Raw genomic sequence first — 13624 nt, 5'->3', positions numbered from 1 at the left:
TTAATTTCCCTTTTAATTTCTTTAACAAATAGTATTAAAATGATCCCAAATAAAAATTGGGGTGGCCAAAGTGATCCAATTGTCCAATAGGATTGAATAATTGGAAATCTATAAGATTATGCTTTGGGACAATCGGACTTTTGTCATTTATTATATGCTAAAAATTGACTTTTATCAATCGGTTAGCTTAATTAATTAGAGGTGGATTGGTTTTATCATCTAATAAGAGGGGAGTAATATTGTTGAGTATCCAAATCAAACTCTATACAAAGAAAATAAGAAAGGTATCCATACCAAACTTGAAATAAAATTTGAAAAGTTGTCTCATTCATGGTTTTGACCATTTGAAAGTACGTGTAACATGTAAATATATTTTTCTTATGACTTAAATTAAGGCTATCATTTTGCATAAAGAAATGTACTATGTAGCTAGGGTGAGTGTAGAGGCAATGCAAAGGGTGTTTGAAATTTAAAAAAGAGAAAAGAAAAGTGAGGAGAATAAAGAAACTCTATTGAGGAGGCAAGTAATCATCATGTAAGAGATTCTCTAGTGATTACCATGGATCATTTCCACTTGTTCACCGACTTGTTGTCATAACAATTTAGGCATTGTTTAATATTTTAACTAATGTCTTAAATATATTAAATCAATGAGATTTCTGAGTCATAATTCAATTATTTAAAAAAATCATTCAAATAAAAACAAAATTGCTGTTGAACCTCAAAAATAGCTTAACCATAGTAATTGTTTTTTAAAGTAAAAATATATTTAAAAAGAAGTACAATAAATGGCTATAAATTACAAAATTTTAGGTAAAATGAGCCAACCTCTCAAATAGAAATGACTCATGAACACAACATAGACGAAAATTCCTGGAATTTTTTTTGAAAGTTTTAAAAAACTTAGAGACCAACTTGCAAAATTTAAAAGATTGATAAGAACCAATTCAACATTACCATTGCAATTCTCTTAATTTAATTTGGACAAAATGCTTTATAAATTCTCATCATTTTAAAAAAATTGTCTTTCAAACAATAAAACATACATAGAAGAATTTGAATTTCTTTAAAAAGTTACTTTAGCTCAAAACATTTTCAACATTCTAATAGTCATTTGCCAATTGCCTTATATGACATTTGAAATATATCTCTAGGGGCACAAATCATGTCTAATGTGTTTTTCACTTAAGATTGTCCAGTGATGATCATGATCATCCAATCTTATGGTGTCTATTGGACAATAATGAATTAGCGGCTGAGATTCCACTTACTATTATGTCAATGAAGAGGATCTTCTCATATCTCTAGAGATTTAAAAGTTAAATTTTTATCATTAAATTGACATCTCATGAATACAATAATTTCCGTGAGTAATCGTGAAGTGTCCAAATAAATAAACAACTAAAAATAATTAAAAATAATATAATAATATATTGGCTTTTTAAAAAAATTACAAGAATATTTTAATATTATTTTACAATTTGAATAATTTTTTAATAAACATATGCAAAAGTTGTTTTGACAAGGCAGTAATTTGATAAGGAATCAAACTAAGAAGATTCCATCCAATCCAATAAAGAATCCTTCACTTCAAAATGACAAATGTGTGTATGTACATATTCTTAAAGTCAATCTCTCAACAAAATAACAAAAGAATTTATTAAAGTCTAAAAGGAATCAATAAGGACAATTCTAGCAAAAACCTAATCTTTAGTGCGATCTTTTATATAATTCACCATTGGTTTATGGTCATTGTCCCAAATTAATTTCATATATTTGATATTAGCTTTTTAAACTAACATTATTATTGTAATTCATAGTAGCTAAAAATGGCATTTTCACAAGTGACATATGTCTGCATCTTCTTTGTCCTATAATGGTAATGTTCATTGCATATTCTAAGGATATTCTTAGATACTTCTTGTGCATTACCATGCCACTGTTAGAATATTCCCAATTCCATTAAATCAATCTAACTCATTCCAACCCCAAACTACCATGATGTTGTAGGTGAACCATTCAATGAATACCACATTACCAATTATAACCAACACAATTTTGTGATTAAGAATTATGCTCAAGCTCAAGGAGCAACATTTGAGTTGCAATAGTATTATAGTATAATCCAAATTCATAATTATAAGTGGATGTTTTCTCTTCGGACCTCCCGTGATTCTCTTATACAACCCAATATTCCAATTTTGCCCTTGCAAAAAAATTCGGTTTGCATAAACCGGATTGTTTTTTAGTGCAAATTCAGAGTAAATTTCGGTTTTTAGAAACCGAAATTTGTTTTCAAGGCAAAAAAAAACTTTGATTTCTACGAACCGAAATTTTTTCAAAGGCAAAATTGAAAATTCAGGGATATAAAAGTAACACGGGGATCGGGAGAGAAAACATCCTGGTTTGTCATAATCTTGATAGGAAAAGTCTTAGGGTATATACCACTTACATCAATAAGTTATTATTATTTTTAACAAAATTTATTTCAATTATTATTCACCATATCATGTGAAATATATACATTATATTTAATTATATTTTTCGTCCATATAAATATATATATATTTCTTCTAATTTTAATCTCTTATTTTTTTAGATCTTTGATATTTTCACCATTCCAAAAAAAAAAAGATTTCTGATATTTTCAAAATGAATATTTATTGCTTTTAATCCTACTGTTAAATGTCTTAATGATGTTAATAGAAATACATAAGATATATGTCATACTAAATTAATGATGTTACATAACCTTTGACAAAGATGGCAATATATTGTACGGATTAAGATTGCCACCTCAATCCTATCTTCCCATATTTGATCTCCTTCCTACCCCGCACCTCCATGGCTCCAACCATTTTCATCGACGACATCTTTTTCTTGCATGTAATTGAATCCAAACAACGATTTAGCTTATGTTTTTGAATTATCAGTGAATTTGACAAAAACATGATGTACCACTATAACTTTGGTAAAAACTATACTTTAAAGTTTTAACAAAATCTCAATATCACTATGATTTCGTCAAACTTAATGTGATTCCAAACATCCACTTATTAGGATAGATCAACTCAGAAGCCACCTCTTGATAGGTTGAACCAATAAAAAATCAAGAGACTCAAAAGCCACCTCTTGATAGGTTAAATCAATTAAAAATTCAAGAAACATTGAAAATTTTGAAATTTCATTCCTCACCTTGTTCTAAGGAGATAACATGGTAACAGTCACCTAAAAAAGGGAGTGACTTATTCAACATCAAAACTGTCACTTTGCCGAGTATTTTAACTCTATAATGTAAATCACATACAACATGAGGAAGTAACATTATACAACAAAAAAATATCAAAGAACTTTCTACAACAATTTGGTCACATAACTTTTACATGTTTATTAAAATCAAAAACTCAATAGCCAAGGGAAGTATTGGTAGTATTATGTGTAGAAGATGATGATGTAGGTGAATTTGAATGAACAGGATCTTCACTATTATTAAACTCGGGCTTCTTAATTGTCGCGGCTGGAGGAGGATGTGTGGCCACTGGTGCATAGATTCCAGAAGGTGCTACAACCTTTGTCATTTCCCCTGATGTTGTTGATGAAGCTACCCCACCATATTCTTGTTGTTGGACAAAAATGTTTCCTACAAGGACAAAAGGTGCTGTTGATTGTGAATTAGCACTTTCGTTGTTTGACGGACTTGGTCTTCTTGTATGCAAACGATATTTCTGCGCAAAACCGGAAAAATTTAGACTTAATTGATCATATGGAACAGTTATATTGTAACTTTTGCAACAAGAAAAATCATCAATAATTAGGAAGGGACTAAAACAAGATGAAACAGTTAAAACTTAAAAGATTCAATATCAAACAAAAAACTAAGACTAACTAGATAATACAAATCACAAAATGAAAACAAATACTCAAATGAAATTGACAGCAAAAGATTTGGGAAGAAAATCTTGAAATCTCATATACTAACCTGTAAATGGCTTTTGACTTCATCATTTGTGAGGCCATCAACATTCATTAGCTCTCTAATTTGCTTTGGTGTTGCAGCTACAAAACATAAGCCAACAAAATATTAAACATCTATTCGATATGCGGTTAATTACATTAACAATATGAACACACAACATAACAATCAGAACTTGGTACTATATTACTATACAATAAGATACTCACAATCTGCACCTCCAAGTTGTTGAAGTGCCTGTAAGAAGCGCTTATGCAAATCCTGCGACCAGCACCGGCGCTGCTTTCTCTTTTCTTCTTTCTCATCTCTTTTGCTGTTTGCAGCATTGTTACTGGTGACAGTAGCCGCATTAGAACTCACAGCAGCTACACCTGTCGAAGAGGGTTGTCCTTTACTCAACAATTCACATGTCCTATTGTTAACTCTTTCTTCTTTTTGGAATGGATGAAAAGCACCACCACCACTTCCATTTCTCTTCAATTCCATCACAGGCACTACTTTCCTAGTAACATCCTAAACAAATTTTCACACAAAGAAACAAAAACAAGTCAATTACACAATTCATTGTTTGTTGTTTCCCTTTAATTTAACACAAAAACAAAAAACACAAACAACAATTAAGGTATTTTTTTAAAAAAAACTCGGTATCCGAACTTAGGACTACTAATCCTAGGGGTCCAATCCCACCATCCACTTGCGGGGGCCGTTTAAAGCCAGAGTTTTGTTCTGTATAGACTATAACACACTGAAATTGGCACCGGGAATGGAACTTGAGACCTTGATATGAATACACTCTAAGGTTGCAAGCCAACACCACTGGACCAACCCAAACGCGTAACAATTAAGGTTTGATTTTGTTATTATACCTCATGAGAAGGAGGATCTGGATTCCATAACTGAACAGATCTAAGCCAATCAGATTTCTTCTTATCCATTGAAATCTTTTGTTGCTTATGATGAGAATGTTGTTCATCATCTTCTTCATCATCAACATCATAAACTTGTTCACAATAAGGTGAAGCCCTTTTCTTAATTGGAATAAACTCTTCCAAAACAGGTCCATCTGTTGATGTTGTCTGTTCAGAACACTCAGATTGTTGTCCATTCAAATTATACTCAGTTGTTGTTCCAGACAATTGCTGTCTACAAGCATCAATAGCTACACACACAAACAAAAATTCAACCAAAAAATTCAAAAAAAACCAAATCAAGGTCTTAAAAAAATAAAACATACCCAGAAACAAAAATTAAAACTTTAAGTCATAATCATAATCATAATCATAATCATAATCAGAAATGAAAATAAAAAAACAAAAAAAAAAAACAAAAGGGTACCTTGTGTAACGAGTTCTGATGAAAGAGGTAGTTCTTTAGGGAAAACTTGAATCTTACGTCGTTCTTCTTCTAATGCTTGGATGTAATCAGAGAAACCCATTTTGAAACGCTGCATTGTGAGGGTAAAAAAGATGAAATTGGTGTAAGAAGAAGAAGAATAATGAATATATAAAGAGAATGGCGTTTTGTGGAAGCAGAGAAGAGAGACAGAGAGGTGAGTGGGGATATCGATGAAGAATATGGGATCTGAAGAGAATCAAAAAATGGGAATAATAATATAAATAATAAAGTTTTTTTTTTTTGATATTAAGAAAAGAAGAAAAAGAATGAAGGAGAAAGAAGGGAAAGAGAGAGTAAATGAGAGACAGTTTAGCGAAGACGTCGGGAAAAAACGGGCTCGAGCCGTCGCATATTATATCAGAATCTTTGCTGCATTTTATATTCTTTGTTCATTATTTGTTTTTTTCTGTCTTTTTTTTTTTTTCTTCTTTGGAGTGAAAGAGAGATACTTCTTTTTCTATTTTCTTTTTCTATTTTCTTTTAACAATTGGATAAGAATGACAAAAAAAAATGAATCTACACTTTCGTTTTGTCAAAGTTATAGTGGGTATGTTCATCAAAAAAAAAAGTTATAGTGGGTATGGAATAAAATAAATAATTAAACTTTCGATTTTTTTTTACTCAAAAACAATAATATTCATTCATTTAAATTAATAAGAAATACATCAATCGAAATCATTAAATATTCAACTTTGTTAAAATCTCACCAAGATGAATCTGTAAACAGGCTCACAACTTCGAATTAATAGCATAAAATGGTATAAAGTCATTGAATTCGGATTTGCAACATTGATGATGCTAAAGTCATTGAATTTACACTGAATTTAGATCGAAACAAACCTCCAAATCTGAACAAAAACAAACACCGTACTAAGATGAGAAATCAAAACAAAAACTCTGCACTAAGACGAGATTAAAACAGCACCAGATGAAAAATCACAAAAGAGAAAACTCGAATAAAACCTAAAAAATATGGTGGATATCACTTATTTAAATAAAAATAAATAAAAACAATCAAAAAGGGTGATTCCGAATCAAAATTGAATTTAAACCACCCCTCTCTAATTGATAAACCAAGAAAATCAACAAATAAGTAAAAATAAATTTGTTCTCAGCGGCAGATAGAGAGGAGAGAAAGAATTAACGGCAATAAACAAATTGTTAAGAAAAATGCATCTGAATTTTTTAAGTTTTAAAATAACATAATTCTTAAGAAATACCAATACTCTTAAGAATTTATGGATTCATAAAATATCAAGAGTCATTAAATTGTACTGGTAGTCGGGATATTAAAGAAACTATGTCATTAACAACAATCTTAAGAAGTTCTTCTATTAGTTTAGTGTTGGGAAAAATCGGTGTCGAGACGTCGCGTATAACCAGAATCTTTGATACATTTTATATTCTTTATTCATTATTTGTTTTTTTATGTCTTTTTTTTCTTTCTTTGGAGTTTTTTTTCCTCTTGAGTGAAAGAGAAATATTCCATTTTCTTGTAATATTGGATAAGAATGAGAAAATGAATCTACACTTCTTTGTTTTTTGTTACTGTTTTCTTTTGATGAATCTACACTTTCGTTTTGTTAAAGGTATCATGGGCACTGACGGAGCTAGAATCATGGGCACGGACGAAGCCTGAAATTCTATATAGAGGGGACATTAAATAAATAAATAACTTTATAGTATTAAATACATATTATATATTATATTTCATTTTTGAGAAGCATAAATATAAATTATAAATATTATGTACGACCTAGTATTTATGTAACTAAGCAATGTTTCATTACTATTTAACTAAACAATATATCTATTTATAATGTCAACAAAAAAAAAACTAAACAATTATTTAACCAAGGTTGTTAAAATCTCGTTTTAAAACGCAAACTTTATCGATTCTACGTTTTTATGTATGACTAGCGTGTTAAATCAAAGCTAAATTAGTTTTCAGTGAAATCACAAGTCAAAACGAGTTTACATGATTTAACTCTGTGTAAAATGTGTAAAATTATCTAAACACGCACGTTTTGACCTAATATAAAATCATTTAAATTCGCATATTTTTATCTAATTGGATGATTCAAAATCTCAAAAGTTTTTTTTTTTTTAATAATAGTACATGTTAATAATTAGAGGAGTAACAATTTTTGACACTTACTTTTTATAATAGTATACTTCATTCGTTTCTTTCTTATAAGGTTCAATGAATGATCATTAATGTATATGATCTATATTATTGATCAACACATTGATTATTCTAAAAGTGAATTTTCACTTATAGCAGGGAATAGAGGGAGTATGTTATAAAAATAAGAATTTTTAGTAGGGAATGGAGGGAGTACGTTATAAAAATAAGAATTTTTAGTACTTGTGTGTTTTCAACAATATATCTTATTTTTATGCATGTGTGCCAAAATAAGAAATTGAAAAAAAATACAAAAGAATAGATGAAAACACGTGACACACGAAACAAATAAGTAATTATATTTTGATAAAATAATATAATATTACAAAATTTTATGCAATCTAAATATAATAAGTTATTTAATAAATAATAGATACATAAATATAATAGGGGTTTCGTAAAAATAAAATAATCGGGATTAAAATTTACAATACAATCACTTTATATTTTTATCATATATAATAGTCATTCTTACATGACATGCATGATTTAAAGAGTCATATTTAACACATGAAGGACAAAAAAAATGAAAGAAATACTATTTTTTAGAAGATATATTGATGGGTACGTATATAGTTGTTGGTGCTATTTGTCGAGAAAATATGGACTTTTTGATATGTATATTTTCAACCAACACCAACAATATTTAATATTGAAATGCATGACTATAGTCATAATTAATTCATGAATGTAAATCATCTAATATTTAAAATAGATTTTTTTAATTGAAAATAAATAATATATTAATATTTTTATATTATCTTTAATTAATATTCATCACACTTAAATTTCTAGACTAAAAATAAAATTAATAATATCAGAGATATATAAGCTTGTCCAATAAACTATTTTTTAAGCTAGTCCAATAAACTTAATATTAGAGATACATGAAAAAATTCTTAATATTCATCACATCTTATATTTTTAAAACATCTATAAGCTAGTGCAGTAAACTTTTTTTTACGTAAGTTAGTTCAATAAACTATAACCTAATTATTGATATTATCAAACATTGAGACATAGCTTAATTGAATTTTTGAAAGGGTCACGATGACTTATATCTCCAGAACACTAATTAAGGAAGTCAAAAAAAAAACAAGAAGTAAATTTTACATTAGAACAATTACTTTTTAATAACTTTTAAAAGTAGCATAAACAATTTTCTCTAAGCAATTTTATACGGACTAGAATTTTTTCTTAAAAAATTATAATATGTGTGTTGTGTACTTGTCTATAGTGAGTAGATGGAGAGGAGTACAAATTTTAAACTCACATAACAAGTTTATGTTGGAATGTATTGTAAATGAATCTGGTCTAGAAAGTAAAAGTGCAACACATACTATAAAAAAAAAATTCAAATATTTGTGCACGCCAGTGCCCCCAATGTCTTCTAAGTGTCTCCGTCCCTGATCATGGGTAGGGAATAAAATAAATAATTAAACCTTCGATTTTTAATTTTAGGCAAAATGTAAATCTTTAAATTTTACATTTGTAAAGAGTTGTTTCCTTTGAGTTTTTTAGGTAACAGTTAGATTTTTAGGTTTTTAAATAACAAATATGTCTTTTAAATATTTGTCAAAAAAAAAATAAAAAATTTAAGTTTCTAACTTGTTGAACTGTTACTCTTCTAATTATCATATTATTATCATATGTTACAAAAACGTTGCACCGTTAACTTTTCAATTACCTTGATTATCAAAAAACAAAAAAAAAAAACTTTTCAATTATCTTGTTGCACTGTGGTCGTCAACATTAACTTCCACCATAGTGAATATTTTGATTAAAAATGAGCATATGTTGGAGATTAACTGCAAGAGTGACGGTGCAAGAGTTAAAAACTTAAATGACTTATTTATCAACATCGTTAATTTAAAACATCATTTCACAACAAAGTAGATATCACTCCCACCATCACTTGATGAAAGTTGTTCTAATTTGATCTACACTCTTGATTACCTCGTATCTTTTTTTGACAGGTGATTACCTCATATCTTGTATCCACATATAAGAATAGTAATCAAGTGCTACGTGCTTAGAGCACTCACATCCATTTCACCCACTTAAGTTCTTTAAATGAATCTCGCTTAATTTTTTAATACTATTTTACACTTTCAAATTATTTAAATAATTCACCTACATTTTTTAAATATTCATACAACCCATAAAAAACTTTAATATGAGTCCAACTAAACCCACAATATATCTTCATTTGTATGATAAAAGATGTATAAATATTTTAGTAGACCCCACAATATTCCACATGTAATGGCAGTATTGGCACCAAGTAACAAAAGAGATGTTCCTGGATAGTAAAACATTTGATAATGTAGGAACCATTTATAAAGCTAATTATCGGTTGAGTCTAACACATGAGTAATTACATTCTGTAAAGAACGACCGATATTGAACTTCTTAACATATACAAGTTTCAATACAAATATACTATTTTGAACTTCTTAACATATACAAATTTACACATGATAAAAAAATCATTTTTATAAATAAAAGTTTAGGTGTGTTGATCGAGTTTCAAAGGCTCGCTACTAGGTCAAAGAAGACCTCAAGGCTTAGTAAATGCTAACAATAGTACTCGCATTCACATATGTTCCGCCAATGAGATCCTTATGTCAACAACAAAAGTTAAACTCAAATCTTTAAGTGAGTCTCCATGAGATTTACACAATATTTGAGAAAAATGATTAGTTGTGTTAATACGGTGACATTCTTATTAATACTTAACGTCAAATCCTAAATATAAGAGAATGTTAAGTCAATAAAAGTTGATGAATTTGAACTCAATACATAATTTTTTATTAACTTAAATTTTTCTTATATTTAAAATTGAATGGAGTATTAAAAGTACTGATATAATTAAATGGTTTTAAGTATAATAACTCGAAAAAAAAAAAATCAAATCAAATGATATATTTGTGGGTTAATTATTTTTTTTTTGTTAAATTGCACTTTTGACCGCCTAATTTTTACAAACTAGCGATTTAGGCACTTTAACTTTTAAAATAACATATGTGGCCATCAATACTAACGTGATAAGTGAGTCATTATCCACGTGCTAAGACATGCTGACGTTGCATATGAGTCATTTGTCACATGTGTGTTGACTTTGTCAAAATAAGAGGGGTCGTCCTTTTGCAAAAGGGATAGAGTTATGAGGCCAAAATCGCAAGTTTGTGAAAATTAGGAAAAAAAATACTATTTTGAAAGTTAATGGGTCAAAATTGTAAGTTTGTGAACATTAGAGGGTCAAAATTGCAATTTAACAAAAAAAAACTAGTCCTTATAAATACCTCAAATTTTATTTTTAATCTCTATAAAAAGTTTTAGCAAGCTTTAGTCTCTCAAATATTTTTTACAACTTTTCTCTGCTTTGAGTCAACTCATTTGTATTATTCGAAATTTTGAATTAATTTTTTCTATCTTGTTTAGTTCATTACAATCAATCTTGCAAAAGAATTTTTCATAACAAATAATTAATTAAATATGAATTTTTAATTTTTTTTGAGATTCAATTTATTTAAATTTTTTGTTAATTAAAAAATGTCATTTTCTTAACCAAAGTATAAAGGACCATTTTGATTCGCATTTTCATTGTGCGCTAGCAATGACGTCAGCCTTTCTATCCGATATTGGTTACCTTCATTAGATTAGATAAGATCATGAACTCTTCTTATCTTTTATCCTTTTCTGACAACCATTCTTATTTTATTTTTTAGGTTTTTATCAAACTATCTCCAAATAAATTCTGTTCAGATAGCATTATTCATATTTCATAGTAACTTAATAATTATAAATTCATCTTTTAATATGAATAAGTGGAAGATTTGAAATTTGAATCTCCGCCATATATAAAATGCAATATTTCTACCAATTATGCTTATGAGTTACGGGAACTTATTGATACTATTAATATAACATTTGTGCTATCAATCAAAGATGACCACTAAAGTATAAAAATATTTGACTTTAATTATTATCATTTTAGGGTTAATTAAATTTTAGATTTTATAAATATCTCAAATTTTACTTTTAAAATCATAAAAGTTATTATTCACGTTTCACACTTTTGGCTTTATAGCACCAGATGTCACTGATCTTTTAAATAGAGTTTAAAGGATCATGCATAACAATATTGTCTCTCCTAGGTCTATGGATATAGTTTTCAAAAGAATTGATTTTGCCATCCAAAATGATTAGTTGCGGCGTTGCGCAGCTTGTTGCCTGTTTGCCTTTCACTTATGTGTAATTATTCTGGATATATATATTTTATTCTTAAAAAAATAAAAAAGTCAACAAATTTTAGTCTCTTAAATAATTTGGCTAGGTTTTAATTTTTTTAGATCAAACTAGTATGGTTCATCATCGCCCTAAAATATGAAGGGTTAACACAAAGTAAATTTTATCTTTTTTTTGCTATCTATAATGACATTATAGTGACATTCGTCACGTGACTTTTTTAGTCAAAAGTTATAAATAATTTTTTTTTAAGTAATAAACATTTAGAATTTTACTTTTTTAAATTGAATAAGTGTGATTATCAGAGTTCAAATTTTAATTATTGTATATTATATGTAATATTTCTATCAACAGAGTTATACTCACGAGGACAAATGACTATAAGTTATAAATGATGTATTTTTTTAACGCAAAATATTATTCATAATAATCGGTCTCTGCACAAGACGAACAGAGGTCGGGATAAACAAAATTAAAAAATAAAGGCGCCGTATATAAACGGAACACCAATGACAAAGCTAAAAAACGGACACCACCTAATACACAATACACAATCACCAAACCACCTAGTGCACACATCACAATCACCAAACCACCAAAGAATTGCTAATTTAAGAGACATAAAAATAATGTTAATATTAAGTAGACATGTTTGAAGATGAATTCGGGTTAAATATCATTGTCCTCATTACCGGTCTTTTCTCAATCTTTTTAAATAAAAACCCAAAATCTAAATCCAATCCATTTAAATTTTCTCAATTGAAACAGAAAGAGTTCAAGTTATACCCACATATATAGATTTTATTGTGATACCTACTTACCTACAAATACATCAACCAATAAACAAAAATATGACTACAAATACAACAATTTTTATTGGATGATTTTTGTTTATAAGTTGGCATGAATATGATGAAGTATATTGGGGATATGCATTGGAAGATACTTGTGAAGTCCCAATCAATCCCAAGGAAAAGGAAAGGGAATACCAATCCGAATCTAAATGACAAGATGTCAAACAATACACGCGAGTCTTGTGCCGCGTAATAATAATAATAATAATGTTGAATGGATCATATTTTGCCTTTTCGTGCTCTCTAATGGCCAACTTCAAACTCCATGCTTCTAATAATCTATGACAACTATTTTTTGTTTTGTGAAAGTAGTATGAATTATAATTTCATTTTCTAAAATGAATAAGTAATATATTTTTGGAGTTTGAATTATTGCTTCTATATTATAAAATGTGATAATTTTATTAATTGAGTTAAGTTTACGGTAACATTTATCATAAACTCTTCTACTAATTGAATTTCACGGATATATATATATATATATATGTCAATACAAAATAAGAAGACTTGAAGAAATATATGATTATTGTTAAATGTCAGTAACAAATATTTTACACTATTGATGTGTATTTTCCTCTCATGCAAATAACTGTCTTCGTCACCTCCGCCCCTCCTATTTCCCCCACCCGTGTCGATATACATCTTAGCTAGATTAATATTTTTATGTAACACCAAATAAAAAATTCTAGCAAATCTATCACTAAAAGTAACACCCCCTAACCACCTATCATTCGAAAACAACATATTTTTTCCGTTTCCCACATCCCTTCTAATATTCTCTTCAAACCACATTCAAACACCCAAACTAACATTATCTCTAAGAGTGTGTTTGAATGGGGGAATTTTTTGAGGAAAAATAATATTTTGAAAGAATTCAAATGATTTGAGGTGAATTTCATTGTTTGGATGAAAATTTGAAGAATTTTCAAAATGATGGAAATTTATGAAGTATTTTGTTCAAGTTAA

General features: G+C 28.4%; 1 protein-coding gene across 1 annotated transcript; it reads right to left on the bottom strand.

Moving 5' to 3' along the window:
* Positions 1-3156: 3156 nt before the first annotated feature.
* LOC123920251 (transcription factor HHO2-like) lies at positions 3157-5791 on the bottom strand. Its single transcript, XM_045972478.1, has 5 exons — positions 5309-5791; positions 4840-5132; positions 4183-4486; positions 3980-4056; positions 3157-3725 (listed from the first exon to the last, which is right to left on the bottom strand). Exons 1-5 carry the CDS (start codon positions 5421-5423, stop codon positions 3405-3407), a joined length of 1110 nt encoding a protein of 369 aa, XP_045828434.1. The 5' UTR covers positions 5424-5791; the 3' UTR covers positions 3157-3404.
* Between the last annotated feature and the right edge of the window lie 7833 nt (positions 5792-13624).

This window comes from Trifolium pratense, linkage group LG1 (genome assembly GCF_020283565.1).
Source record: "Trifolium pratense cultivar HEN17-A07 linkage group LG1, ARS_RC_1.1, whole genome shotgun sequence".
NCBI classification, from domain to species: Eukaryota; Viridiplantae; Streptophyta; class Magnoliopsida; order Fabales; family Fabaceae; genus Trifolium; species Trifolium pratense.
The sequence above is the reverse complement of the archived record's forward strand: the minus strand, read 5'-3'. Positions and strand labels throughout refer to the sequence as shown.